We start from the raw sequence: 27,193 nt of genomic DNA on the forward strand, positions 1-27,193 counted from the left end.
AGAAAAATACCCCTCCTTAAAACTGCAAATCCCAGAATGCAACAGGAGGCAGCTAGAGCAGTCAAAGTGGAATAGTAGCACTATAAGAGTATAGTGTGATAAACACCCCAGAGTCATAGTCCAATGCCCAAACTGCTGGTCCTCCTTGAAATATTATTGTTATTGAAGGAGGTTTCTTAAAGATCCTGATGTGAGCCCTTTTATTGAAAAGTTATCACTGTTACCATTTATGAAAGGAATTTACAGTATAAACATAATGCTTCTAAAGAAATAAGGAAAGCTACCATTAATTTGGAATGCCAAAAGAGTGTACAGAGCAGTCTGGTGTATTTATCAGCCTTGCATTCCAACGCATTGTTTTACCTCCTGAGCTGCCTTTACATGTATTTATTTTGATATTTAGTCATGCTTCATGGAACATTTCCTACCCTGTGGCATTTAGCTGGCCGCATAGGCTACTTTCAGGCCACACCTCTTCTCTTGGGGCTGTCTGTCTGTCTGCTTTTCTAAACACCTGCACCATTTGCATGCTGTTGGGAATGACTGGAAACTAGTCAGTGAAAGCATGCAGTTTAATTACCGTTTTGGCCAGACATCATAGAACTGGGTGTAAGACCACAAAGGCTATGCTCCTTGCTTCTCTGATTCCTATTAAAATGGGTGAAATCATTTGGGTCTCTAAGCTACTCCTTACCCTGCATTAATATGGAATGTAAGATATTTTTTTGCTGCACAGTTGAGAAATGAATACCAACTTAGTAGTGCTCTCTAAGTGTGTTGAACTACAACACCCCATCAACATCCAACAAGCTGGTCAAATGGCTGTTCATTCTGGGAATGATGGGAATTGTAGTAAACACATCTAGAGAATACCTGAGTTGGTGAGTTTTGTATTAAAATTGGACAGTGCACCTGTTTTATGTTAGCCTTTTTTGTGTGGGGCTTCTGGGACTTAGGATCATGGAGGCAAAAGCTTAAACCTTACCTTGGTCTTAGCTGTAGAAGATGGAACAGCTAAGGGAGAAGTAGTTGAGTTTAAAGGAAGGTTCTACTAAAGAATTACTCAGAAATGACAAGGGGTTTAGTGCATCTCTTATGCGATGGGATGACGAGAAGAATGCTATAATGTCAGTCTGCTGGCTAAATGATGGGGGAAGAAGTGAAAGAGTCTTTGGAAATTTTCAGGAGTTGAAAGAAAAGAAGCAAGGAAGTGACAAAAGTACCAGGAGTTAGCAAGGGCTTTCTTTGTGAAAGATCTTGGTTTGACCGCCGATGGTTAAAGGTCTGTGAGGGGTCTCCAACAGGACAATAGGCTACAGATCTGATTCCAAAGGAGTCTTGCTGTTTATACTTTTTTTGAAGGAGAAAAACTTGGTGGTCAGATTCCTCACATTCTCATCCTTCTTATTGTCTCTGCTTTTTTATCCAAACTATTATATCCAAACTCTGCTTTTATATCCAAACTTTAACAATGTATAGTTCCATCCTGTATGTGTTTGTTTAGGTTTGTAAGGGAGCACATCCAGTTTGAAGTGCTTCATTTGCTTGAATTTATACTTGCTGACCTCTCCATTTTGCTTTGTACATTTTATAATACAAATTGAGTCTCCCTTAACCAGAATTACAAAATCTGAAATATTCCAAAATCCAGAATTGTCCACGTGGGTGGCTGAGATGGTGACACCTTGCTTTCTGATGGTTGTACAACATTTGCTTCATGCACAAAATTGCTAAAAAAAATTGTGTATAAAATTACCTTCACGCTATTTATTTAATTATTTCCAAGATTTATATCCCACCTTTCTCCTACAGTGGGCTTCATGGGCTATGTGTGTAAGGTGTATATGAAACAAAAAATAATTTCATGTTTAGACTTGGGTCCCATCTCCAAGATATCTCATTATGTATATACAAAAATATACCATCTCTCTTGATAAATATATCTCACACACAATCAAGTGTCATGAAGAAGTAAACCAGGGCTTTGCAAAATGCTGTTCTCCAAGATGTTTTTGGATTGTGCTAGCTTACCTGACAACCTCCATCATATATGGGGTTTCGTATTTTCAGATCAGGGGCAAGCATGTTTTAAAAGTTCACAGTGACTTTTAGAACACCAGGAAGTTTTCCATAGCAATGGCACATTGACCTGAAGACATGTGAGGATCTAGGTGATACCAAAATAAAGATTAAATAGGTTGGGTGATCACTGGCGGGATACACACTGCCATATAGTACGTATAGGATACGTACTAGGGTTAGGAAGGGGCGGTGCTTCCGCACCCCCCTAACCCTAGTACGTATCCTATACGTACAAGATGGCGGCGCACCTTCTACATGGGCGCCGCCATCTTTACGTACTGGACGCATAGCGTCCAGACGTGTTGCGGCGCCTATGATGTCGCAAGTCCGCGCCAGGCGCCTCACGACGTCATAGAGGCGCCGCAAGAAGAAGCTCCGAAATGGAGCTTCTTTTTTGCTCCGCGCGGGAGTCGCGCGGTTTGGCTGCTGCGGCTCCCGCACGGAGCAAATGGCGGCGGCGGGGAAGCGCCGCAAAGCGGCGGTTTGTACCCCGCCACTGTGTCCTCCCCCTTAGGCTTTCTGCATATCCTATGGCACTGGAGACAAAAGCAATCCCATTGCACTAGTAAGACAAGTAAGGGGAGTAAGACCATATCTCTTACCTACCACCTGCCATGTTGCCACCCAACTTCCCTATCCATCTATCTTGGGGTTGTCCTACATCCAATCACTGTTTTGTTAATCCAGAGTTAAATTAAGTTAATCTACCAAAATTGTCCTTTTTGTCAATTCCATGAGAAAGCACTCCAACTCTTTGTATTTCATGTGGAAATGTTCCCCTTTGTATTCCTCGAGGGCACCAAACAGGAGATAAATATCCAACCCATACATTGTCATTCTGCACATATAGCTGTCATCTACTAGAGCTTTGTCCAACTGTCCAGAACTACCTCGTCCTGTATCACCCTTAGACACTGTCTGAGCCACATCCCGCTTTCTGTGGATTCCTCTCCAAGATTGGTAAATATCACCTTCTGTACAGCCCTGTGCCTCCGCTATTCAATTTTTCATACCTCTGTTTTAGTTAGCCATGTATGGTGTTTCAGATTAATTTGTTACTTACTGTGTGTGTGTGTCCTGTCTTGCATATTTCTAAACAAAATGTTATTTATTCATCACACTTGGAGTTCTCGCTTTGTTAATACTGGTATGCTATAGGTGGAAATACTCCCTGAGGTTACCCAACATCTCACAGGACTCCTCTGAGCTAAACAATTTCTCCAGCATTCAAGGAGACACTGACACAGTAGGTGTGTCCCTTTTGGGGGGGGGGTAATAACTGTATCTCCTGCCATTCTACAATATTGGTTATGTCTGGTAGGGCTGATGGAAGTTGTAGTCCAGCAACATCTGGAGGGCTTCACTTTTTAATATTTTTATTTCTTTATTTCTATAACAAATGTTCCTTAACTTACACATACAGTGTAACATTCAGTTCCCTCTTCTTTCCACCCTCAATCTTAGTTAATAAGCCAAATATCTCTTGCTGTATCTTAAGACATCTTCATAGTATTGAGAAATGGGTTTTATATTATTCTTAACATTCAAAATACAGTTTTCCAAAAGAAATGGTGACTTAAATCCATAGATCACAAGAGTAGCGTAAGTAATACAGGGTTTCCAAATTTCTTTAATAGATTGCCTTTCAGTGCAGATGTGGATAAATAGCATGTGGTCTATAGCACTATCAGAAAAACTAACATAAAATGATATTATCAAGGGGAGAAATTTTAAAAAAGATAAATTTGAGGGCTGTACTTTGTCTACCCTGATTCACAGCATTTATTCAAAATATTAGTTACCTCAGAAATCGGACTTTTTAAAGTCCTCTGTCCTTATGGTAGTAGGTGATACTGTGGATGCACTCCTTGGAAAGACAGCAACTTACTCATTCATAGTCCTCCATGGAAATTGCTTTTAATTCCTGTACTGACCAAGCATAACATGTGTTTGATTGTAGAAAAATAAACCCCTTTTAATGGGAAAAGCCTTACTTTTTACACTTCAGAACCTTGCTGTGTTATCGCAGCATCCCTTTCTTGTTTGTTTTGAAATATTTACATGTCAAGTCTTTAGGGGATTTTTCAAAAGCCTCTTAGGATAAGAAAGAAATGCAGGAAGGCAGGGGGAGCAAGAAGTGGCAGAACTTGCATTCGAAGTTGGAATCTATATACTGTTTTTATGTACTGTATATGCTTTTTTTGTCTTGTTCTTTTTGTTCTTTTGTGTTAAAGTCATTAGACTTGTCTACTAGCTCATCGGTTTTATTGTTCCATAAATGGGTGTTTAAAAAGCAATTAATAGCATACAGAAATCTACTACAACACAATTCAAGATGTAAGGTTACCAGAAGCTCCTTCAAAGAATGGAAGGTTTTGTTCAGCATGTATCATGGTAAATACTTTTTAAAAGACAACATGAAGACAAGGTAAAGACCACCATAGCAGCAAATTAAACCCCTGGGATCCAGCTAAGTGTTGCTGAAAGCTTTAGCAGAGTTGTCCTTCAGACCATGAAGCCTTGAAAAATAAGCTAAGATTTAGTGTAGAAGCTGTTTTCTTGCTATGATTTATGTTGGGACTCTGGCTACAGGAAATACATTCTATTTTTCTTCAAAGTAGAAGTGTTAATGCGGTTGAAAATATTAGAAACCAGGATTTGTCAAGCTTTGATTAAATATAAAATGCATACAACATAGAACTTCTAAAATAGTACGTATTTTAAATTGTGATAAACTTTACAAACTCATAAAGAAAAGCCTCATTTCTAATTAATTATTAATCTCTCTCTCTCTCTCTCTCTCTCTCTCTCTCTCTCTGTGTATGTGTGTGTGTGTCTTTGAGAGAGAGATCAGAGTAGGCTATAAGCCTATTTCTGGCAGATAATCAAACTGAAATAGTGTGTTCTTCAGCATAATTGGCGGTTGAAACATTAAATTAGGCAAGTTTATAATCTGTAAACTATAGACCTTGTTATAACATTGTGTCATCATGGTGTATGTGTCTATGTAAACCTGTACATGTTTCATATTTCTATCACAATTACCTCTTGCAATTGATCCAAACAGACTCAACTTGTGTGAAGTTGAAAGCTTTCATGGGTGGGATACAGACGGGCAGGGGAAGACGTCTTGGAGGTGTATTCTGCTGAATACGGAGCCTCCAGACCGCCCGCCCCGGGGGTGTGACTAAGGTGTATGGGGCTTCCACATGGGGGGCAGTGAAGACGCCTCACCTGGGGCCGTTTCTGACCCGCAGTTTCCATACCGCTGCCTCGGAGGACGCCGCAAAGAGAGAGGCAGCTTCCTCACGGGCGGCCAAAAACGGGGCTTTTTTTTTCTTTTGCCGGCTGGCGGATGCGCAGCTGCGGTGCTCAGCACCGGCGGCAGAAAGCATATGTGCACATTTAAAGCACCCAAGCCCCTTTAAACTTTTTCCCCCGCCCTGGCCAAGAACAAAGGTGGTCTCCTGCCAGCTGGTGATCAGCTGGTGTTGGCATCCTTGTCTGCTTGCACGTTGCCAGTGTCACCAGCATCATGGATGCCTCCTCTCCTTTGGTCCCTGCGCTCTTGCTGAATCTGCAATGCAGAGCCACAGCTGTCGCCGCTGCCACCGCTGTCCCCCTGCCATCCCCCATCACCTCCCTTGTACATATGTAAATATTTAAAATTTTAGCGTTTTTTTATTGTTTGGTGAAAATGGCGCAGGAATGTGTGTAGGGGTGCACTTTACATTCCAAACTTTCCACGATTCTAGCAGCGCATGCGTACATGCAGCTCTAGGGTTAGGGTTAGGGTTAGGGTTACGAGTCTTAAAATGCGCTGCAGCTGTGCTGCAGCTTCCACACCTGCATGGCAGCTGACGCTGCAATTAAAGCCTGACTGCAAACTGCGCATATTCCAGGACCCCGACTCATTATGCGACGCAGCAGACACGGAGCTTTTAAATGGGCAACTTAAATTAGTGGCGTACCGGTGCAGCAGCTTACAGACGGAGATGCGCAGCTGCGCAGTATATAGAAAAGAAGCGGGGGAAAGCAGCACCTTTTTAATGCCGCTTCTTCCTGCTTGGGGCGTGCGGGGGGCGTGTTCATGGCGGCATTCCGGTAAGGGCCGTCTGAAGGCTATACCTTCATGACGTCATGAACACACCCCTTTTTGCCCATCTGTATCCCGCCATGGACTGCATCCATAGTTTTTTGTGGGTTTTTCGGGATATGTGGCCATATTCTAGAAGAGTTTCTTCTTGACGTTTCGCCAGCATCTGTGGCTGGCATCTTCAGAGAAACCTGTCTCCCTTATGATGCACTCACTATAAGACTCCTCTGCATTTGCAGTAGGCTGAGCACTTCTGAATGGAGTTGTGTAATGGCCCCCTGAAATAATATTAATCATAGAATCTTAGAGTTGGATTGGACCACTAGGGCCATCTAATCTGACCCCCCTGCCACGCAATATACTAAAGCAAACCTAAAATATGACTATCCAAACACTGTTTAAAGACCTTTAAAGAAGGAGAGCCTGCCACACTCCGAGTCAGTTTCTTTCACTGTTAAACAGATCTTACAATAAATAACTTCTTCCTAGTGTTTAGGTGGAATCAGTTCTCTTTAAATTTGATCAATACCTTTGTTTCCTATTCTCTGGAGCAGCAGAAAACAAGCTCACTCTATTTTCTACATGACATCCCATCAAATATTTAAAGATGGCTGTTAGGTCACCTCTCAGTCTTTTCCAGGCTAAACATGCCCAGCTCCCAGAGATGTTCCTTATACGGTTTGGTTTCCTGGCCTTTGATAATTTTACTTGCCGTTCTCAGGACGCTTTCCATGTTGTCAATGCTGTCCTTGAATTGTGGTGCCAGTAATAACAACAGCAACAACAAGTAGAATAAAAACCACCAACCCCTCCCCATTTACCTTCAAAATAAGTGCAAGTAGAGTGTGTGCCTCATCTTTAAGTTGTTCATCCTTCTGGGAAACAGTCTGGCTTGAAAACAAGGCATGTACACCTTGTTTGATTGTTTTAAAGAAATGTTGCTGGGTTTTTTGCCATTAGGATATTGTCAGAGCAAGATTCAGCACCCAGAGGAATGGTAGAGCTGAAAAAAATCAAGCAGGTTGGGGGAATGCCTGTGGCCAGTGAGCACCATGTGGTTCTCAGAACATGATCCTGTGAAGATGCCAAATGCATTCAAACAAAAAGGGTTCAATGAGCCTGGAGCTTAGCAAGGCATGTTAAAGGCAAGTAGGCATGACTCTTCTACCTCACACCAAGCCTTTGGTCATATACCTCATAGGTGTTGTCCTACAAGTGAGGATTATATAATCAATGCCCTTTATTTATAAATTTATAATTGCAATAAAATTACATTAAATACAGTCCTTGCTGGATAATGGCAATAACAGTTATCTATACCAGATAACATGAGTCACTAGCAGGGCAAACCATCACAAAGCCAAGCAATGTCATCTCTGCTCCACAGTCCTTTTTTAATACAATTGTGGTATTGTATTCAGTTGGGAGGTGGCATGAGAGGAGATGTAGGAAACCTTATTGGATAACTTGCACAGATCAGCAGAAGTTTCCAATTTCCTGTTGTTTGACAAGAACAACTTATGGGTCTCCTAATCTCATTTAGGTTGTTAAATTTTATGATTTACACGTAGATTTTGGTACAGTGGCTTGTGTGTCTTCCATTTACAGTAGACCCACTCCATATGTGGGGGATCCGATCCGGACTCTCCCGCATAAGGGGAATTGAGCGTATGCCCCATTGTTTTGATTGGGGCTTGCCTTCCACATGAATTCAAGTCTGCATAAGGCAAGCCCGTGTAAGGGGCGGGCCAGCTGTATGTCTGATTCTGTAGCACCTTTTCTCTACCACTCTCCCCTGTTTTGCCCTTGGTTCCATTTGGTAGGTTCTAGTAAAATCCCCTGCCTGAATAGCTTCCATGGGTTACTGAAATGTTGAAATTCATTAATGTGGATTCTCAGTATTTTTCCTCCCATTCTTTTCATTCTTGACTCTTTGTTGACAAATTGGCACCTACTCAAGTTCTATTGTATCTTGATAGTCACAGCCCTAAAAATTTAATTTGATTTATGAAGGTAATTTTGACTTCTGTGAGATACTTTTAACACATGACTATGTTTACTGAGTTTTTCATTGTTGTCTTAATCTTGATTTTTCTTCAAGATTTGTTTGTAGGCACCCCATTTATAACATATTTGAGTGACTGACCTTAAAAGAATGCAACTGTCTGCTAAGATATGTTAATACATGCACCTGGCAAGAAAATTTGTCTAGCAGTAGGCCTTCAGATCTTTGCACTTCGCTAGATTTTCAACAAATATGTTTTATTGTAGCAGTGAACAAGTTTATTTCATGAGCTGAATCAACTGTGAGATTACCTAAAGGAACACAGTAATAAAAACAAAACTTGAAATATCACTTCACACTCTTCTCAAATTATAAAAGGGGTGTTAACAAGATTGATGGAAGCTGTAGGTGACACAAGTTAGCCATGGATTTCCTTACACATTATTAGCTGTATTCTCTTAGTAAGGGTTATGCTGCTTTGTCTAATCGTATCATTGGTTTATATTGTATTCTTTCTACCTGTCAGCTCTCAAGTCAATATTAGTGTTTCCGTAAAAGTTCAGCTGTAAGGAACTTATGGAAATTTTCAGAAAAGAAAAACAGGTATTAGGATAATTAAATGATATGTTTCAAGTACACATTACCACCTTGTTCGTTGCTTTTGGATTACATGAAATTAATGGGAGACACTAATCTGTCTGAAGGAGAAGTTATGCCATTGTCTGGGTGGTGTGACTTTGAATCTAAGAACCATGAAAGGAACTGAATTTGTTAAGTACACCTTTCCTGTTGAGTTCTTCATTGCTTCTCCTTCCTCAAAGCCTCTCCTGGCAGACAAGCAAATTCTCACATGATCACTATAAAATGTGTGTTGCAGCTTTAGGACGAGTGGGAACCTTAAATTCCCCCCTTGCATGGTATGCCTTTTCTCCTTGCTGTGGCACTGCTAGATCCACATCACCAAAAGTCATTTGAAAAAAATCTGACTTGAACTGATATGTGTTGGAAGTTGGTATTTCTCAGGGTGTTAGCTGTTGTTTGAGTGGAGAAAAATACCAAAACTAAAAACTGTTAGGAATCAGCTTTCTTTTAACAGAGTAGCAGATAAAGTATGGCTCAGTCTGACATTGGTTTCTCTGAACTGAAACTGACTCAATAAATAAGGCAGGCAGTTACAAGCATAGAAAAAGTTTACTAATGGCTTTTATATTTACATATGCATATTCATATGGAGAGCCTACATCTTAACTAGCAAATTAAAAGATTACGTAAAATAAGGAGCCCTGGTGTCACAGTGGTAAAATGCTGGTACTGCAAGCACTCCCTCAGTCACAAGGTTGTGAGTTTGATACCAGCCAGGGGCTCCAGGGTCGACTCAGCCTGGCATCCTTCCGAGATCACTAAAATGAGTACCCAGCTTGTTGGGGGCAATTCGTTTACACATTGTAAACTACTTAGGCAGTGCTCGTGCACTGATGCATAGTATAGAAATGTACTTGCTGTTGCTATTATTATAAAATAAAGAGATTCAGTCATTAACTCACCATTATGTTTTGTTGCTGGAGAAGTGAAGATGAAGGAGAGACCAGAAAAAGGAGAACAATAGAGAAGAGGAGTGGGGCTGAGAAAAGGCGAGTCTTTATATGACTAATGACCCTAGGAGGTTTCCCAACTCACATGGTTTAGTTATCTGGAAACCCAAAAGTATTTATGCTTATGCTTTTCAAGGTATAGAAAGAGCAAATGAGAAGGGGAAAAAACAGATGGATTTGACATACAGGAAATCCTGTCCTATCTAAACTCCATTTGCTCTAATAGCAAGACGGGGGGATGAGAGAGAATGCTGGAATTTTCCAACAATGTGAAGTATGAATAATTGAACATTGCGATCAGAGTAGGCAAGGGAAACCTTTGCTTGTTGAAGAGATAAAGTGAAACCTTGTTGTTGTTGTGTGCCTTTACGTTGTTTCTGACTTATGGCGACCCTTAAGGTCAGGGGTAGGCAACCTTTTTGAGCCGGGGGCCGGGTTGCTGTCCCTCAGACAACTGGGGGGCTGAAGCCAAAAAATAAATAATTAAATATTTTTAAAAAATAATAAATAAATATATAAATAAACCAGGACAAATGTAGGACAAAATTTTCAAATGGAAGACTTTTTTTAAAAAAAATGGAGGACATGCGAAAAATTTGCTGATTTTTTAAAAAATGTTAATATAAATGCATGTTTCTGAGGCTTCTATAGACAATTGCCCCCCCAAAGGCCCCGGCAGCAATCGGCGGCAGGACCGGGCTGGGGCCGGTCCCAAGGCCTCGCCGGGCTGCATCCAGCCCGCGGGCCGCAGGTTGCCTACCCCTGCTTAAGGTGAACCTATCACGGGGTTCTCTTAGCAAGATTTGTTCAGAGGGTATTTGCTTTGCCTTCCTGTGAGGCTGAGAGAATGCGACATGTCTAAGGATTCAAACCCTGTTCTCCCAGAGTCCTGTTCCAACACTCAAACCGCTGAAGTTCAAAATGTTCCTTAGGAGATAATTACCCAGTGAGCCTAAAGAGGAGATGAAAAAGGAAGTTCCTTCACATAGCAAGAATCTTGTTTTTCCTCAACATTTTTGCTCTCATGGGGAGTATCCACATAAATAGGAACATCTCTTCAGATTTGTTGCATTCCTCATGAGAAAAGTGATGCTAGAAGGAGCAGGGCTAGGTCTTCCTCACTTTGTCTGTCAGTTCAAACCAGGGAACTAACGCCTCACCTCTCAAGACTCATGGGAACAGAGACAACTGTTGAATCCCAACTAGTTGCCTTATCTGTCTTGGTATTCTGTGTTCTGACTTGCAGAGGTTTCCCAAGGCCTCATGTAAAGAAGTGGCTTTCCAATTACCTGCCATCTCACCTTTATTCAGCTGGCAATGCGAGCAATGTGATCTGCAGTCTTCTGAATGCAACATGTGCTCTGGTACAAAACCTTGGTCCTAACTCAAAAGAAGGCAGCTCTGCCCACCATATTACTCAGTCATGAAATCATAATCTGTGAGTGTTACAAAAATAACTGTATTCTTTTTCTTTAGATGTAATCAAAAGGAACGGTTACTTAGCTCAGTCTAGGGTTACCAGAGTGTAAAGTAGAAGAGGTTTTCATACCTTTAACAATTGTGCAGAAGAGGCAGTTTCATCACATGTTACTTGTTACCTGGTTATGTGATGAGTAACACTTGCTGAAATGCCTTCTTCTTTACCACCATGAAAGGTACAGGAGCTGTCTCCATTTTTTAATTTGGCAACCCTACCCCAGTTCCACCCTTTGCTCATGAATCATAATGGCGTTGGATCAGGTTGTTTAACATACTCATGTATTAAAATAGACAAGCACTTCTCCATATTTCAACATCAGGGATACAATTCAGTGGGATGCAGGAAAGAGATTTCTCAGTGGCTGGGTTTAGACTGTGGAACATCTTTTTAGAGAGGTCTGTTTAGAATTGCATGAATCTGAATGTCCAGATAGGGTTATGGTAATACAGTATACACTTGCTTGTAAGTGTACCCTGAAGATACATATCCTGTCTGATCTTGGAAGCTAAATGGGGTCAGGAATACCAGGTGTTGAGGGTTATATTTCAGAGGAATGTACTGTTAAAACCACCTTTATATATTCCTTGATAAGAAAACCCTGTGGTATTCATGAGGCCTCCATAAATTGACAGGTGACTTGAAGGCATATTTTTTGTTGTTAACTGCTCTGAAGTCAACTTCAATTTGTGGTGACCCTGTGGATGAGTCTTCTCCAAGACTCCTTGTTCCCTACTGCTCTGCTCAGGCCCTGCAGGATCAGGCCCATGGCTTCTCTAATGGAGTCCATCTGTCTGGTATGTGATCTTCCTCTCATTCTGCTTCCCTCTGCCTTACCTAGCAATATTGCTTTTTCTAATGGTTTGAGCTTCTCATGATGTGGCCAAAATACGACAGCCTCAATTTAGTCATTGTGGCTTCCAGATATAGTTTGGGCTTGATCTGTTCAATGTAGTGTTCAGAGTTATCACTTTGATGTTTAGGATTTTGTCAATTTCTTTCATTGCTGTTCTTCTCAATCCAATTCTGATAATTTATTGACAGCAGTCTCTGTTCTGATTAATATTTAAAACAATATATAGGAACTCTTTTAGTATGTCAATTTTTTGTTGTCTAGGATGAAGTCTTGTAGATCTTCCATGGTCATTATTTTTGTTTTCTTAATGTTCGGCTTCAAGCCTACTTTGGCATTTTCTTCCTTGATCTTTTTCAATAGTTGCTCCAGGTCTTTGTTGGTTTCTGCTAATGGTATTATGTTGTCTGCACGTCTTAGGTTGTTGATATTCCTACCTCCTGTCTTCACTTTTCCTGCCTCTGTCTATACATGCAATGTTTTCTGCATACAGGTTGAATGAATAGGGTGATATTATGCAGCCTTGCCTGACCCCTTTTCCAGTTGGAAAACATTTTGTTTCTCCATACTCATTTCTGACAGCAGCCTCTTGTCCTGAGTACAGATTACACATCAGGATAATCAAATGTAGTGATATTTCCATTTCTTTGAGATCATTTCATAGTTTTTTATGGTCTATGAAGTAAAAGGCTTTAATTTAGTCAATAAAGCACATGCAGATTTTCTTTGGGAATTCTATGGTGTACTCCATTGTCCTACATATATATACTTGACATTCTACTAATGTGCTAAATTAACTTCGAAAGTATCTTGCCTTTGTTTTGCTTTCAGCTCTGTTCTGCAAAACAGCAAATAAACTCTTTTTATTGTGTATTTCCTGTAATAATTGTTGGCATTTAGTTACCATTGCTCAGTACCATCCAAGCCTTCCAGAAATTGTGCGGATTACCCCATGAGTCATAAAAATGTGTTTTGATCCTAGATTTCAGCATACATCAATGAAGGATTAGAATTGCTTTTAAATTATGAATGCTGTTGTGTCTGTTGTAAGAGATTCGAATTCTTCCTGTTTATACAGCCAGGGGCAATTTGAGTAATGTGTTTTGTCACCTGTTTGTTCTCTTAAGAAGATCTGGAAAGTTGATGAAGAAAAAAAAATACTTTGAGGCCTTAACATCTTCAAAATAAATGTACATATTGGTAGTGACAGATTGCTAAATTTGGCTGTAGACACTTCAGTGTATTTCTTGCCAAAAGTAATCCAGATGTGCATAATTTATCCTGCTGCCATATGTGCACTGACATGTTTTTCTATAATTAACTGTCTGTTTTAGTATTGTTTAACAGTTAAATGTTTATCAAAAATCCTTTGGAGTAGTATTTTATTTAGTACCATACGAAGTCCTATATTGTAAATTGAACAGTGTATGTGTGTGAAAGAGAGAATTTCCAGGCAAATGGGTTAGAAAATACAGGGGTGGGGGGTGGGAGGAGAACAGATTTTTAGGGTTGTGTTTTTTTAGAAGTACTTCTAAAAAAGTACATATGAACATAAGATACATGCTTTATATGTGCTCATATTTGTTGAAAAGCAATATTATCAGCTGTGAAGAACTGCATGAGAATAAGAACAATTTTAAAGAATAAGAAATCAACATTAGAATTAAAAGTTACTAAACAAGAGGATGATCCCCCCCCAAAAAAATACAGCTTGATAAGTAGTAGCCGTATGTTTCATGCTAACTCAATTTGAGAAGATCAGCAAAAGACAGCTTGTATAACTTTGAAATCTATCTGTATGGGAATAATTTTTCTGTTTGTTATGCACCTGGTGCTTATTCTCCTACTGTCTTGATCCCCTCTTTTTTTTTTTTTTTTTTTTGGTCATGATTTCAGAGCAACACTGAAATTCAGCAAGTAGGTGTGCCAGTTTGCAGTGCTGAAATTGTGCCAAATATGCACTGGAAAAAGTTAACAAAGGCGCGTTACAAATGCGCCGAAGGGGCGTATTAGGGTTAGGAAGGGGTATAGTAGGGTTGAGAAGGGGCGTCACTTCCGGATGCCCCTCAACCCTAGTACGGACCGAGTCTGTAGAAAATGGCTGCCCATTCGCTTCCGAGCTCAATATAAGGTGTTGGTTGTTACCTATAAAGCCCTAAATGGCTTGGGCCCAGGATACCTAAAGGACCGCCTCTCCCCGTACATTTCACCTCGCACCCTCAGAACATCTGAGCAGCAATTACTGAAGGTGCCTGGGGCTAGGTTAACCTCTACCACGCGGAGGACATTTTCCACGGCTGCCCCAGCCCTTTGGAATACGCTGCCCATTGAGCTCCGCTCATCTACCACCCTGGCCCAACTCAGGAAGGACTTAAAAACCTTCCTGTTTCATCAGGCATTCCCCGAATAAATATCCTGTGGGCCTCCCTCCTCTTCCGTGGCCAAGAGGTTGGGCTATGGGGCTTTTTTCCTGTTATTTTCTTGAAGTATTGATGTATTTGTATGGTTTTAATCTTTTTGTATTGGTATTATGGACTGTGTGTGTTTTTAATTTTTCTGTAAGCCGCCCTGATCGTTGGAAGGGTGGGGTATAAATAAAAATTTTATTTTATTTTATTTATCTTGATGTAGGGGACGCATTGCATCCACATGTCACGCGGCGCAAATGATGCTGCGAGTGTGCCATTGGTGCCTCGCGGTGTCATAACCGCTCTGCAAAGAGAAGCACCATTTTGGGGCTTCTTTTTGCAGCGTGGAGGAGCCGCGCGGTTTGTACGCTGGGGCTCCTCTGCGCTGCAAATGATGGTGGCAGGAGACCGCCTGTATCTACTTCTAACGCGCCTGTATCTACTTGGGGTTTTAAAGTCAATAAGGAAAGTGCAAAACACAGTGGGCAGTGGGCAGGAAAGTCCAGTGCACATAACATTAATCTACTACCACCTCCATTGGTTACCAAGCTTTTTTTTTAGCCCATTTTTCATCAGGTGCCACTTTTAACCATGAAAGCCTACTTATTTGGAGACCAGGTTATTTGAAGGACCACTTGCACCCAGATGAACCTGGCCAGGTTTTAAGATTGCCCTGGGAGGCCTTGTCTCTGGTACAGAATGCAGAACAAAAGTATATTAACCAAATGGCTTAATTTATCATCTATTTATCATCCATTGAACATTCGCTAAGTACTTTAAACCAGACCACAGTTTCTTTGTCACAGATTGTGCTTCCATTACACTGGAGGGCAGAGCTGGCTATCTGACAAGTAAGGAGTACTGCAACTGCTTCTGTTCTCCCTCCTGATGGGGGATTGGCACTGCTTTATTCTCTGGGAAGACAAAGACAGTTTGTGCATTCTCTCCCTTCTTTCTGGGACATGGTGGAGTATGTGAGTGTGATGCTTCCATATCCTCCTTTTTTGGAGAGACAGGGAGGAACACATCAGGCAAGGGAAAGCTTAGTCTTGGTGTTAATTTGGTGTATACTTAGCATTCTAGTTTTTCTCTTTCTTCAAAGATGGTGAAATGAGTGTGTGGTCATTTGTTCCAAGCCAGTGAGCTGTTGCAATGGGATTTGGCACTATGGCCTTAATCAGTGTGAAAGGACAAGATTCTCCCCATGCTAATATGTCAAGGTTTCTTCGTGGTACATTGTAGATGTCTGGCGAACAGGAGATGCAGGTTTACTTGGAAGACATACAGTGCAGTGATAACAGTGCAAACTGCTATAACATTATCTCAGGTAAAGGTGATCCGCAAGCTGAGGAGACCAGGAGGTCTTATTTTAAAATCTAATTTTGAACAACCTGTGCCAGAGACAGTGAGAGACAAATTTAGAGAGAGAAATTCATTGCAAAAGAAAACAAAACAAGAGGAGATGTTATGTGTGATGTAGAGAGCACGAACAGGCCAACTCACATTCCCCACCCCCCACCCCATACCCTGGCCAGTCACCTGGTAAATTTGAAGAGAGAAATAAAGGAAATGTTTCTTCAGACAATGCATAATTAAACTATAGAATTCATTACCGCAAGATGTAGTAATAGCTGCCAACTTGGACTCTTTCAAGAGGAGGAAAGATGGAATGTAAAGCTATCTGTAACTACTAGCTATGATGGGTGTATACAGTCGTCCCTTCATATTCATGGCTTTGGCACTCGTGATTTTGATCATTCGCGAGGTCAAGACCTTCGTGTGCACACGCACTCCCCCTCCCCTCCATTCCTCTCCATAACTTGCCCAGCTAAGCCAGCTACAGAGCAACGGCCAGAGGAAAGAGAGTCAAGCTTTTTCTTAAGGCTTTCTAGGGCAACAGGGGCCAGAGGAAGGGAGCACCCCCTTCCCCCGAGTCCCTGCTGCCTTGGACAGACGTGAGGGAGGCTTCTCCTAAGGCTTTCCAAATCAGTAGGGTCCGAAGGAAGAGAGGATTCCCTTCCCCTGAGCCTCTGTTACCTTGGAAGGGTTTGGGGGAGGCTTCTCCCAAGGCTTTCCAGGGCGGCAGCAGCCAGAGGAAGGGAGAGCAAGTCCCCTGCCTTCCTCTCTAGCCCCTCCCTGTCGCTCTAAAACTGGGGGGAGGGGTTATTTGCGAAATTTTCAAATTTGCGGGGGTCCTTTGCCCCTAATCCCCATAAATTCGGAGGGACGGCTGTATTGCCTCCAGTGTCAGGGGCAGTAGCCATTTAGTACCAGTCATTAGGAGACACAAGCAGAAGGGTACTATTGTGTTCATGGCCTACTTGTGGGTTTCACATAGGCATTTATGTACCTATAGTGAGAACAGAATGCTTCACATCTTTTAAATTCTCATCCAGCATGGTTTAAGCGAAGTTGAGAAAATGGGAAGTTACTGTGTTAACCAGTATCCAAATTGTAGCTTTTTGGTGTGAATACATGGAAGTGGAATATTATTCAGAAAAGAGTGGTTAGTCGTGGAATAGTCTATGCACTCTCCCAGAATGAAAGTCCTTAGTAAAACATGGCATTCTGCACCAACCTGAAGACCATCCATAAAGCCTATAGCAGAGATAGTCAATGAGAGTTAGGCATATCTATAGCATTAGTTATTTATGTATTTTATTTCTATGCTGCCTTCCTCCCAAAAAGTAACAACGCGTATTTGAAATTAAAAAGCAAATTGGCAATACTGTAGGTACATCTAAATAAACAGGGCATCCCTTAACTGTTAATGCTGCCAGGTATGTGTTCAACAACTGTGACAAGACAAGGATTTTGCTGGACACTTGGATTTGTCATGTTTTATAGGGCAAAACCCAATGGCTAGAACCAACTGAACCCACTGAATTAATTGCTAAATAATAAGTCAACATTTACACAAGTTCTGTTGATTCAATGTTATCGTTGTTGTTTTCCTGGTTGGAACTAGCAATTGGGTTTAGATCATAGTTCTTTATAGGCACATGTTGCTATAATAGGCCAATTATTTCCAATTCCAGTATAGATTACTGATCAGGAAGTTCTTTATTATCTATTGTTCTGTCACAGAATTTCTTTCCAGGTGCTTAGGATTTAATACTAGTGGACACTGAACTTGGTTAATGTGTGCAAGCCAGTTTTTACAAGGAAGCTTTGCAGAGATTAAACTGAACATGGACTTAGTGTCCAAGTCTTAATATTAAAGATGCAATCCTGTGACCCCCAAGCAAGGAACATGTCATCAACATACCTACATGAAGAAGAACTGAGCAACTTTTTAAAAAGTTGGGTTCTTCTCTCCATGTAATTGCTAAATTTCCACAGATACGTTGAGACAGAAGTATCTGTTCAACAGTGGAACACATTCCCTCAGTGTGGAGGAGTCTCCTTCTTTGGAAGTTTTTAAACAGAAGCTGGATGGCCATCTGTTGGGAGTGCTTTGAATGTGTATTTCTGCATGGCAGGAGGTTGGGCGCGATGGCCCCTGAGATCTCTTCCAACTCTATAATTCTTTGATTCTATCAGCTTCTATGATTTTGTTGCTTAATTCTGGACTATATGAACAGGATTGCTGATTTCAGTAAGGTTTAGGTCATAAACCTGATTTCTGCCCCCTTCCATCTTGTGCCTTCTTCATAACTAACCCAGTTAACATATTTGAAGCTTCAAAACTTGTATTAGCATGTGTACGTTTGTGTTAGCCCTCCTGCCTTTGATTTTGTGTTGATTCATTTGTAGCATTTTAATTCTGCCTCTAGAAGGAGTATCAAATGCTTCCCTTGAAGGGGAGATTACCACTTGAAGTGAGTAGCAGTGCTAGACTTGTAAGGCAGAGTTCAAGAGGTCATTCCCAGGTGACAGCACAAATCCATAAATCACATTATAGCATCTGTCTTTAAAATGCTTTAAATCTACCTAATTAGTAACCATAACAAGCTACACCCGTTTGGAATGATTGTGTTGTGAAGAGGCCTATATTGATAGGCAGTTGTTAAAATCACAGAACAAATGCACAATCCCCTTTTAATGAAGTCGTTTCTGTCTAATGAAAGCCTATTTGAATCTCATCAGTCTTCCAGTGTCAAGAGTTTTAAGCTCAAAAACCACCATATTAATCTTTTAGCAACTTGATGACCACCAGTTAATTCTATTTTAAGGCAAGAGCAGACATGTTGATTCCAAATGTGCAGGTCACACATTCTGCTTTTGATCAGGTGTCCTAAAAGGCTTTAAAGCAGAATCAGAGAGTGGGTTGCTTGGTTGTTTTTAGGAATAAAATAAGAGTTTTTCACAGCATAGAAAAAATTATGTTTGAAACTGAAATTGGATTTTATTTATTTAATTGTACAGTGGGTTCTTGGTATCCACTGGGGGTTTTGTTCCTGTGGATACCTAAATCCATGAATGCTCAAGTTTAATTAAATACAATGGAATAGTGAAATTGTGTCTCTTATATAAAATAGCAAAACCACGGTTTGATTTTTGGTGTGTGTGTGTGTTCATGCTGTGGATAGTTGAATCCATGGAGGGCCAACTGTATATATTATTTTTCTCTTACAGGATAATTGAAATAACTAAAATGAGAGGCAGTACAGACTGGCACTTTGTGCCAGCCTGACTGTGTACTAGGGGTGAAGAAGTGCTGAGCGTTCACATGCTCCAAGCCCTTCTTCCTCTGCCAGGGCACCATCTTGGCGTGCGCCTGTTTACCCAAGGTGCACCATGATGATGTCCCTCATGCACAGTGCCCAAACAGCACTTTTCAGGTCTTCTTTTTGCTCCATGCACAGGCTGCGGTGTTTGGTTGTTGTGGCCTGCATCTGGGGATGAAAGGGGTGGCATTGAGCCGCCCATCTGTCGAGCCCCTGAATCACTATCTCTGCCAAATATGCAAGTGAATTTTCATAGTAAATTAAAAAACAGTTTGATAGTTTATCAGATGCATTTATAGGTCTAAAACACACTGCAGAAATAATCCAGTTTGAGACCTCTTTAACTGCCCTGGCTCTGTGCTAGCGAATCCTGGGAATTCTAGTTTATTGTAACACCAGAGCACTCTGATAGAGAAGGCTAAACATCTCACAAATTACAATTCTCAGAATTCCCTAGCATTGAACCAGGGCACTTAAAGTGGTCTCAAACTGAATTATTTCTGCAGTGTGTTTTGGACCTTAGACAGTCAGCCTCCCAAACATAATTACAGTGGACCCTTGTTATACGCTGGGGTTTGGTTCCAAGATCCCCCGTGTATAACAAAATCCGTGTATGCTCAAGTCCCATTAAATATAATGACATAGCAAAATGGTGTCCCTAATAAAAAATGGAACATCAAGGTAAATTTATACTATTTTGGAACATTTTCAAACCGTGTATGCTTGAATCCGTGTATAAAAAATCCGTGTATAAGAAGGGCCGACTGTACTCAATTTTTATCTATGAAAATAGGCTGCCCATGTTGCTACAGTAACTATCAAACATTACTTTGACCTTTCAGGGTCATCTCATATTGTTTACTGCTTTGGTCTTTTTGTGGATGAGACTAATCAAAGGCATAGTAAGAACAGAAACAAGTAAAAGTGGAAGAAGAAAAGATAAAATTATTGGGCGCTTTGGTTGCTATATTCCCATACTTAACCTAACAAAGGGCAGCTATGAAAGAACTAGAAAAGTTCCAAAAGAGCAAAGATATACAACTAAGCACAAAAGTCAGAATAGTGCAAGTGATTGTATTCCCTATAACCATGTATGGATGTGAGGACTGGACGCATTTAAAAAAATGCATAAGAAGAAAATTAATTAATTTGTGAAATAATCAACAAAGGGCAAAGGACGAAAAAATATTGTGGTGCCTAAAAGAAAAACCTGAAGAACAATTTGTTATGTGTAGGCAAAACTGTAATCACCTTTATTACGCTGCCAAATTCAAATGATGAGTTATTTCCACTTGTATTCCATGTGAACTGGCAATAGTGAGTGCTTTGCTAAGTTTAATCTGAACATAGTGTTCAAATTCATCCATCTGTCTTCAGATGCGTATCAGGAAGAGCTAAGCCTTTTTGATATCAACGCAGCATCACTTGGAAGTAAACAGGCTATGATTTCAGTGCTAGACACTGCCTTAAGGCAAAAGAAATTACACTGTCATGCGGAGGATATGTAGCTGCTGCTATTTTGGTGTTTCATTTCTTTGTTGTCACATAGTTGAAACTGATCCAGATGAGGAAGAAGTGGAAACTAACAAAAGATGATTACCTGCATGTGACTGCCTATAGGACTTGGGAGAGGGAAGACCCTTTAACTACTGCAGGAATATTCTGAAGTTTCATGTAAGCATGGCTTCCTTCTACTTGTACATTCTTTGGGGATGCAAGTTTTGAAGATTCAAATAACCACATGCTTACCTCATTGCGGCAAAGGTTTTTCTGATTCATTTATTTGAATAACCTCTCCTAGGAGCTTGGGCGAGGTGAAATACTATAATAAAATAAAATATATGGATTATAGTAAAGCTTATTTTTCAAATATCATTTATATCATTTCTCTTTTTTTGAATTTCATCCTATTAGACTCTTTTTTTCTCTACAGCTCCAGGTTGCAGTTATCTATCGCCCTCCTGGTTCTGCTACCCAGTTCCTCTCAGACTTTGAATCATGGCTGACATTCTTTCTTTCAGATTCAGTCCCCACTTTGATCCTAGATGACTTTAATATCCACGTTGACGATTCCAGTAACCCTACAACGTCTCGCTTCAACTCTCTCCTAGCTTCTTTTGGCCTCCAATCACATTCCAACTCTTCAACTTATTCTCTTGGTCACTGTCTTGACCTAGTTCTTGCTGCACACTGCGTCATTTCTGACTACCTGGCACTTGACTTTCCACTATCTGACCATCATTTAATCTCCTTTGTTCTTACTTATACTCCACTTCCTCACCATACTGTTCATCGTTATTTTCGTTATCTTCAATCTGTTAACTCTAACCATCTTGGTCAGACCCTGGATTCATCTCTCTTCCCTAAATCTTGGGGATTCTGCTGATTCAGCAATGTCTTTATTTAACTCCACTCTTTCCTCTGTCTCTGTACGCACTTCTTCCTCTACAACTAGGCCTCAGCCCTGGCTTACCACCCTCATTAAGTTTCTCTGGCCCTGCTCTAGAGCAGCTGAATGTCTTTGGAGAAAGTCCAAACAGTGGGCTGACTTTATTAATTACAAATTTGTTCTTTCTTCCTTCTCATGTGCCCTGTCTATGGCAAAACAAACTTATTACAAATCATTGATCTCCGCCAATGAGAGGCACCCGCAGCATTTGTTCTCCACCTTCAACACTTTGCTTAAACCTCCCTCTCCTCATGTCTCTTCCTCATTCTCTCCCAATGACTTTGCTAATTACTTCATCTCAAAGATTACCACTATTCGCTCTGAGATAGCCCCTCCCAATTCTTCTTTTGCACATAATCTTCTATCGCCCTCGCCTAAAAAAATTTCTGTGTTTCCTCCTTCTTCTTTGGATGAACTCTCTACACTTCTGAACTCTTCCAAACCTGCAACTTGTGCTCTTTATCCAATTCCTACTCATCTTCTAATTTTTATAGCTCCCTCTTTTCTGCCCTCGCTTCTCCATATCTTCAATCTCTCTCTCTCTCTCTCTCTCTCTCTCTCTCCAGGCTCCTTCCCGTCAGACTTCAAACATGCTCTCATTTCCCCAATTCTGAAAAAACCTTCTCTTGACCCCTCCTCTTTGTCTAGCTATCGTCCGATTTCTCTTCTTCCCTTTCTTTCTAAGGTCTTGGAATGGGTTGTTTATTCTCGCTGTCTTGAGTTTCTTGAAGCCAACTCCATCCTCGACCCCTATCAGTCTGGTTTCCGCCCACGGCATTCTACAGAGACAGCTCTCACTAAGATCTCGAGTGACCTTTTACAGGCCAAGGCTAATGGCCTTTACTCTGTTCTCATCCTTCTTGATCTGTCTGCAGCCTTTGACACCGTTGATCACAGCCTTCTAGCTGATATACTCTCTGACCTGAGAGTTCTCAGACTCTGTTCTCGACTGGTTTAGATCTTATTTGTCAGACAGATCTTTTGCAGTGGTCACAGGTGGTCAGACTTCATCCTCTGTTCCCTTATCTATTGGAGTTCCCCAGGGCTCTGTTCTGTGTCCCCTTCTGTTTTCTCTCCACACACTGTCCTTAGGTAAACTCATTAGCTCTTTTGGTTTTTCCTACCATCTGTATGCCGATGACACCCAGTTGTATCTTTCCACCCCTGACCTTTCTTCAAGGCTTGAACAGCAAGTTTCGTCTTGTCTCACAGCTGTCTTGCAGTGGATGCGCCATCGGCGTTTGAAGCTCAACATGTCCAAGATGGAGCTTCTTGTCTTTCCTCCTAAGTCCACCCTTCAACACTCCTTTTCGGTCTCTGTGGACAACATTTCTATTCAACCAGTCCAGCAAGCCCGTAGTCTTGGTTTTATCTTTGACTCTTCTCTGTCATGTACTCCTCAGATCCAGACCACAGCCAAGGCTTGTAGATTCTTTTTATACAATATTGCCAAAATCCGACCATATCTCACTGCCTCTACTGCCAAAATTTTGGTCCATGCCCTAGTGGTATCATGACTTGATTACTGTAACATCCTCCTGGCTGGGCTTCCTCTTTCTCACCTCCGTCCTTTAATTTCTGTCCAGCATTCAGCTGCACGCCTTATCACATCTGCCCACTGCTCTGACCTTTGTTGGCATCCCTTCACTGGCTCCCACTCCCTTTCTGCATTCAGTATAAGCTCCTGCTGTCGACGTTTAAAGCCCTCCATGGGCTGCCCCCCCTTACTTATCAGACCTTATTTCCCCTCACCTTCCCACTAGGGCCCTCCGTTCTGGTAGTCAAAGTTGGCTGTCCCAGCCCAGGATTTCCTCTGCCCCATCTCGGATTCGCCCCTTTTCACTTGCTGCCCCTCACTCCTGGAACCTTCTTCCCCCACAAGCAAGAGCCATCACTTCTTTAACCAGCTTCAAAACGGAGCTGAAGACCATCCTGTTCAGAGAAGCGTCCCCAGACATTGCGTGATTGTCACTTGCTATTTGATGCTCTTTTTGTTGCCTGTTTTATTGAACCATTTCTTGTATTGCTATGTATTTTATATTTATTAGCCTATCATTTCTTAGATTGTACGCCATAGCCAGGTTTACTCTTTTATATTTATTGTTTTTATGTACAGCGCTGTGCAAATCTACAGCACTATATAAATAAATAATAATAATAATAAGGAGGTGTGTTTCTTCAGTACAGAACTACTGTGCTATGATTCCGTATTTATATGTGCTTGGTGATCAACCTTGGTATAAAAGTATATTCTTCCTTGTTTAGGAAGAATCATGATGCAAAGATCAAGGCAACTGTTATCCACAAGTGTCTAAAAAACAACAATTGGTCATGCAACTAGTACTTGTTGTGCTGAAGAAAGTAGAAAGAATGTTTCTTTCCCTCCATTTTCCGAACCAAGTGTGCTCAGATCATCATCTCTAGGATGTTAACCTGAACCTTTAAAAATTCTATTGGTGCCTTTAAATTTTCCAGAAACACAAAATTATACCCAATATTATGGTGTATGAGAAAGTCATGCGCTCTTGGCAAAGGTGGCTAATCCGTGCCCCCAAACTATTCTAGGTGTTTCAGGGTGCCTAAGATAGATAATAGATATTAAATTAAACTATTGGTAATATAACAGTTGATATTGACAAGGACATAGACGTTAAGAAGGATGTGGAAGTATCCAGAGGTTAAATGTAATTTTTTATTTAAAAATTGTTATTTTCTTGCATTTATACTGCCAAGAAATAGTATTATTGTTGCTAATAAGGACAGTATTCCAAATGGCAAAGCTATTTGACTTACATACTTGTGTATTTTCTCCTTTTGCTTGGCTCTTGACTCTTTAAAAGATAACATTTCTCCAACAGATGTTTTTGCTGGCTCACTTCTATGGAGGGAAATAAATTTCACCGTGTATGTTTGTTGTTAATTAGGAAGTAAGCCCATAATGATTGCATAAGTTTATATGGTTATAGGATCACAGTATTGCGAGAGGGAGACAAGATCGTAACCCCACTAACTCTGTGTCTTGTATAATTTGGCTGCTCAGAGTACAGATCACATCTTCTAAAACAAGGGGCAGGAGCCAACCAACAAGGGAGCTATTCCCAGTTTAATGGGGGTGAGGTGGGGATTGTTCAGTAGCATGGAGGATATAGTCAAAGGTTGGCAATGGATATATAAAATACTGCACTGTAAAGCCAGTATGTTTTATACTGTCTTCTTGTGGATGTTTCCAATCTTGTAATGACTACCACATTGTTATCAAAATAGGTCAGAGTTGGTTATTAAAATTTGCAGCTTGATTTGTTCCCTTGTCTATACTGAGTACATACACCCATTTGGTTGTTTAACATGTGTTTAACACTACAGATGGTGAGTTTACTACTGTTAGAATGTCTGAACTGGGTTGATAAATCTCAAAGTTTGTTGTTGTGTGCCTTCATGGGGGTTTCTTGGCAAGATGTGCTCAGAAGAGGTTTGCCTTCTTCTGAACCGCAGAGAGTATGGCTTGCCCAAGGTCACCCAGTGAGTTTCCATGGCTGAGCGGAGATTTGAACCCTGGTCTCCAGAGTTGTCGTCCATCACTCAAACCACTACACCACCTTTATGTACATACACCTGTTAAGTTAGACTGTTCTGTGTCAGTAAATAGAGAATTATATGAGGTAGGTCCAGTTGATTCACTACATGATCATGCCCACATTGACTCCACTAAGGGAATCTCTTAAAGGGCTGTTAAAAGCATGCTCTTTTCAGCTGTCATTAGAGATATTTCCATATCTTACATCGCTACCTTACTTAGTTTCTCCACTTCTACCCTGTACTAGTACCAGGCAATTGATCCTTCTTCAATATCAGTGGATGAGAGCCTCAGGTTGGGGGGAAAAAGTGGTAACTTTGTTTCAGATTATAAAGATAAGCAAAGATACAAACATGCTAATTATTTGTTTGATTACAGTTGTTGATGTCATAGCGCCAGGGTACATTAGCTGTACCCAACTAGCTAGTCTATTTTAAAGTGTTGTGATGCCACACAGGCATCAACAGAGTTGCTATGATGGTATTTCAGTTGTTGTTTTCCGGTGTATTTATAGTTCTGAGACTATCTTTTATATGTTGACGGAAGAATTTTAGCATGCTTTAATGTTATGCCATTGAAGTCCTGTGAAATATTATGGAAGTGTACCCAGATTTTGCTCATCAGAGGTTATATGCATGCAGAAGATTTTTCCTTTGGCCAATTATATATTTATTTTCACTTGGCCTAAATAAAAAGGGTGGAGTAACCTAAAATCAGGCTGCATATAATCAGCTATTGCCTTGGGAATTTAGTGACTAGCAAGTTTCAGAGTTTTGAAACAGCATACTATTTGAAGTTGTTACTTTAAGTAGATTAGATGCTTGCTATCTTCTGCTAGATCCTTAAGATTAATTCTTAAATACAAACTATACTTGATCTGTCATGTATAATGTTGCTATAAAGTTGTGCTAACAGGGAAATACATTCAGAGACACAGCTCTGTTAGACTGGAATATCAGTATGCAAAGGGATCTTATAGAACCTTTGAGACTAACTGGGTGAAAGGTTGTAGCATAAGCTTTCATAGACTTGGTCTACATCCCCAGATGCATGTAAATTTTAATATTTTCTGTTTTTAGGATTATGGAAGATAGCATGATTCAGCAGCTGCAATACAGTGTGTTGTTTTAGTGTGATTTATTAACTGCGTGAGCCAGTGTGACACAGTGGTTTGAGAGTTGGACTACGACTCTAGTGAGCATAGTTCAATTTCCAGCTTGGCCATAAAACCCACTGGCAACCTTGGGCAAGTCACGCTCTCTCAGCCTCAGGGGAAGGCAGTGGCAAATCTCCTCTGAACAAATCTTGCCAACGAAACCCCATGATAGGTTTGTCTTAGGATCACCATTAATTGGGAACAACTTGAAGGCACACAATAACAACAATTTGACTGTGGATGAGTTTGTACCTCTGATTTTTCTTCTTTTTAGTTCTCTTTCTGCCTGAAAAAAATGTCTGCAGATGATTAATTTATACTGTCATTTTAAAGTGTGTATTACTGTTTTATGGGTGCCACCAAGAGAGCAATGTTATTGACAAGCTTATATAAATAAGATTTGTAAGTAAGCATATGTATTTAAATATACACTTGGTCCTTGGTATCTGCTGGGGTTTGGTTCCAGAATCATCCATGGATACCAAAGTCCCATTATATACAACGTGGTAGTAAAATGATGTCCCTTTTATAAAATGGCAAAATCAATATTTACTTTTTTGGAGAACCAGCCTGTGTCTGCAGTCCCTAGCTTTTCTATGGGTCCTCAGAACAAAGGGTTTTTTTGGGAGAAGGCTTCCTTGAAAAATCACCTGGTGCTTGGAAATAGTTCACTCAAAAGATCCCAACTTTCATGTGTAACCCCAAACGAGTGATAATATATAATATTATTATTATATCATTATAATATAATTAAACATACAGTGGGTATTTGCTATCAGCTATTATTATTATTATTATTATTATTATTATTATTATTATTATTATTATTAT

General features: G+C 40.6%; 1 protein-coding gene across 4 annotated transcripts in view; it reads left to right on the plus strand.

Moving 5' to 3' along the window:
* Positions 1–27,193, plus strand: part of ARL15 (ADP ribosylation factor like GTPase 15) — a 306,096-nt gene that overhangs the window by 200,009 nt on the left and 78,894 nt on the right. The window contains exon 6 of one of the 4 annotated variants that reach the window (XM_042447966.1): positions 20,733–20,921. The exons of the other annotated variants lie outside the window; for them this stretch is intronic. Coding sequence (XP_042303900.1) covers positions 20,733–20,849 — 117 coding nt within the window. The 3' untranslated portion in view covers positions 20,850–20,921. Of the gene's footprint in view, positions 1–20,732; positions 20,922–27,193 lie in introns of those variants that run through there. 4 annotated transcript variants of the gene reach the window in all.

The sequence above is a fragment of the Sceloporus undulatus genome, chromosome 2, assembly GCF_019175285.1.
Source record: "Sceloporus undulatus isolate JIND9_A2432 ecotype Alabama chromosome 2, SceUnd_v1.1, whole genome shotgun sequence".
Taxonomy (NCBI): Eukaryota; Metazoa; Chordata; class Lepidosauria; order Squamata; family Phrynosomatidae; genus Sceloporus; species Sceloporus undulatus.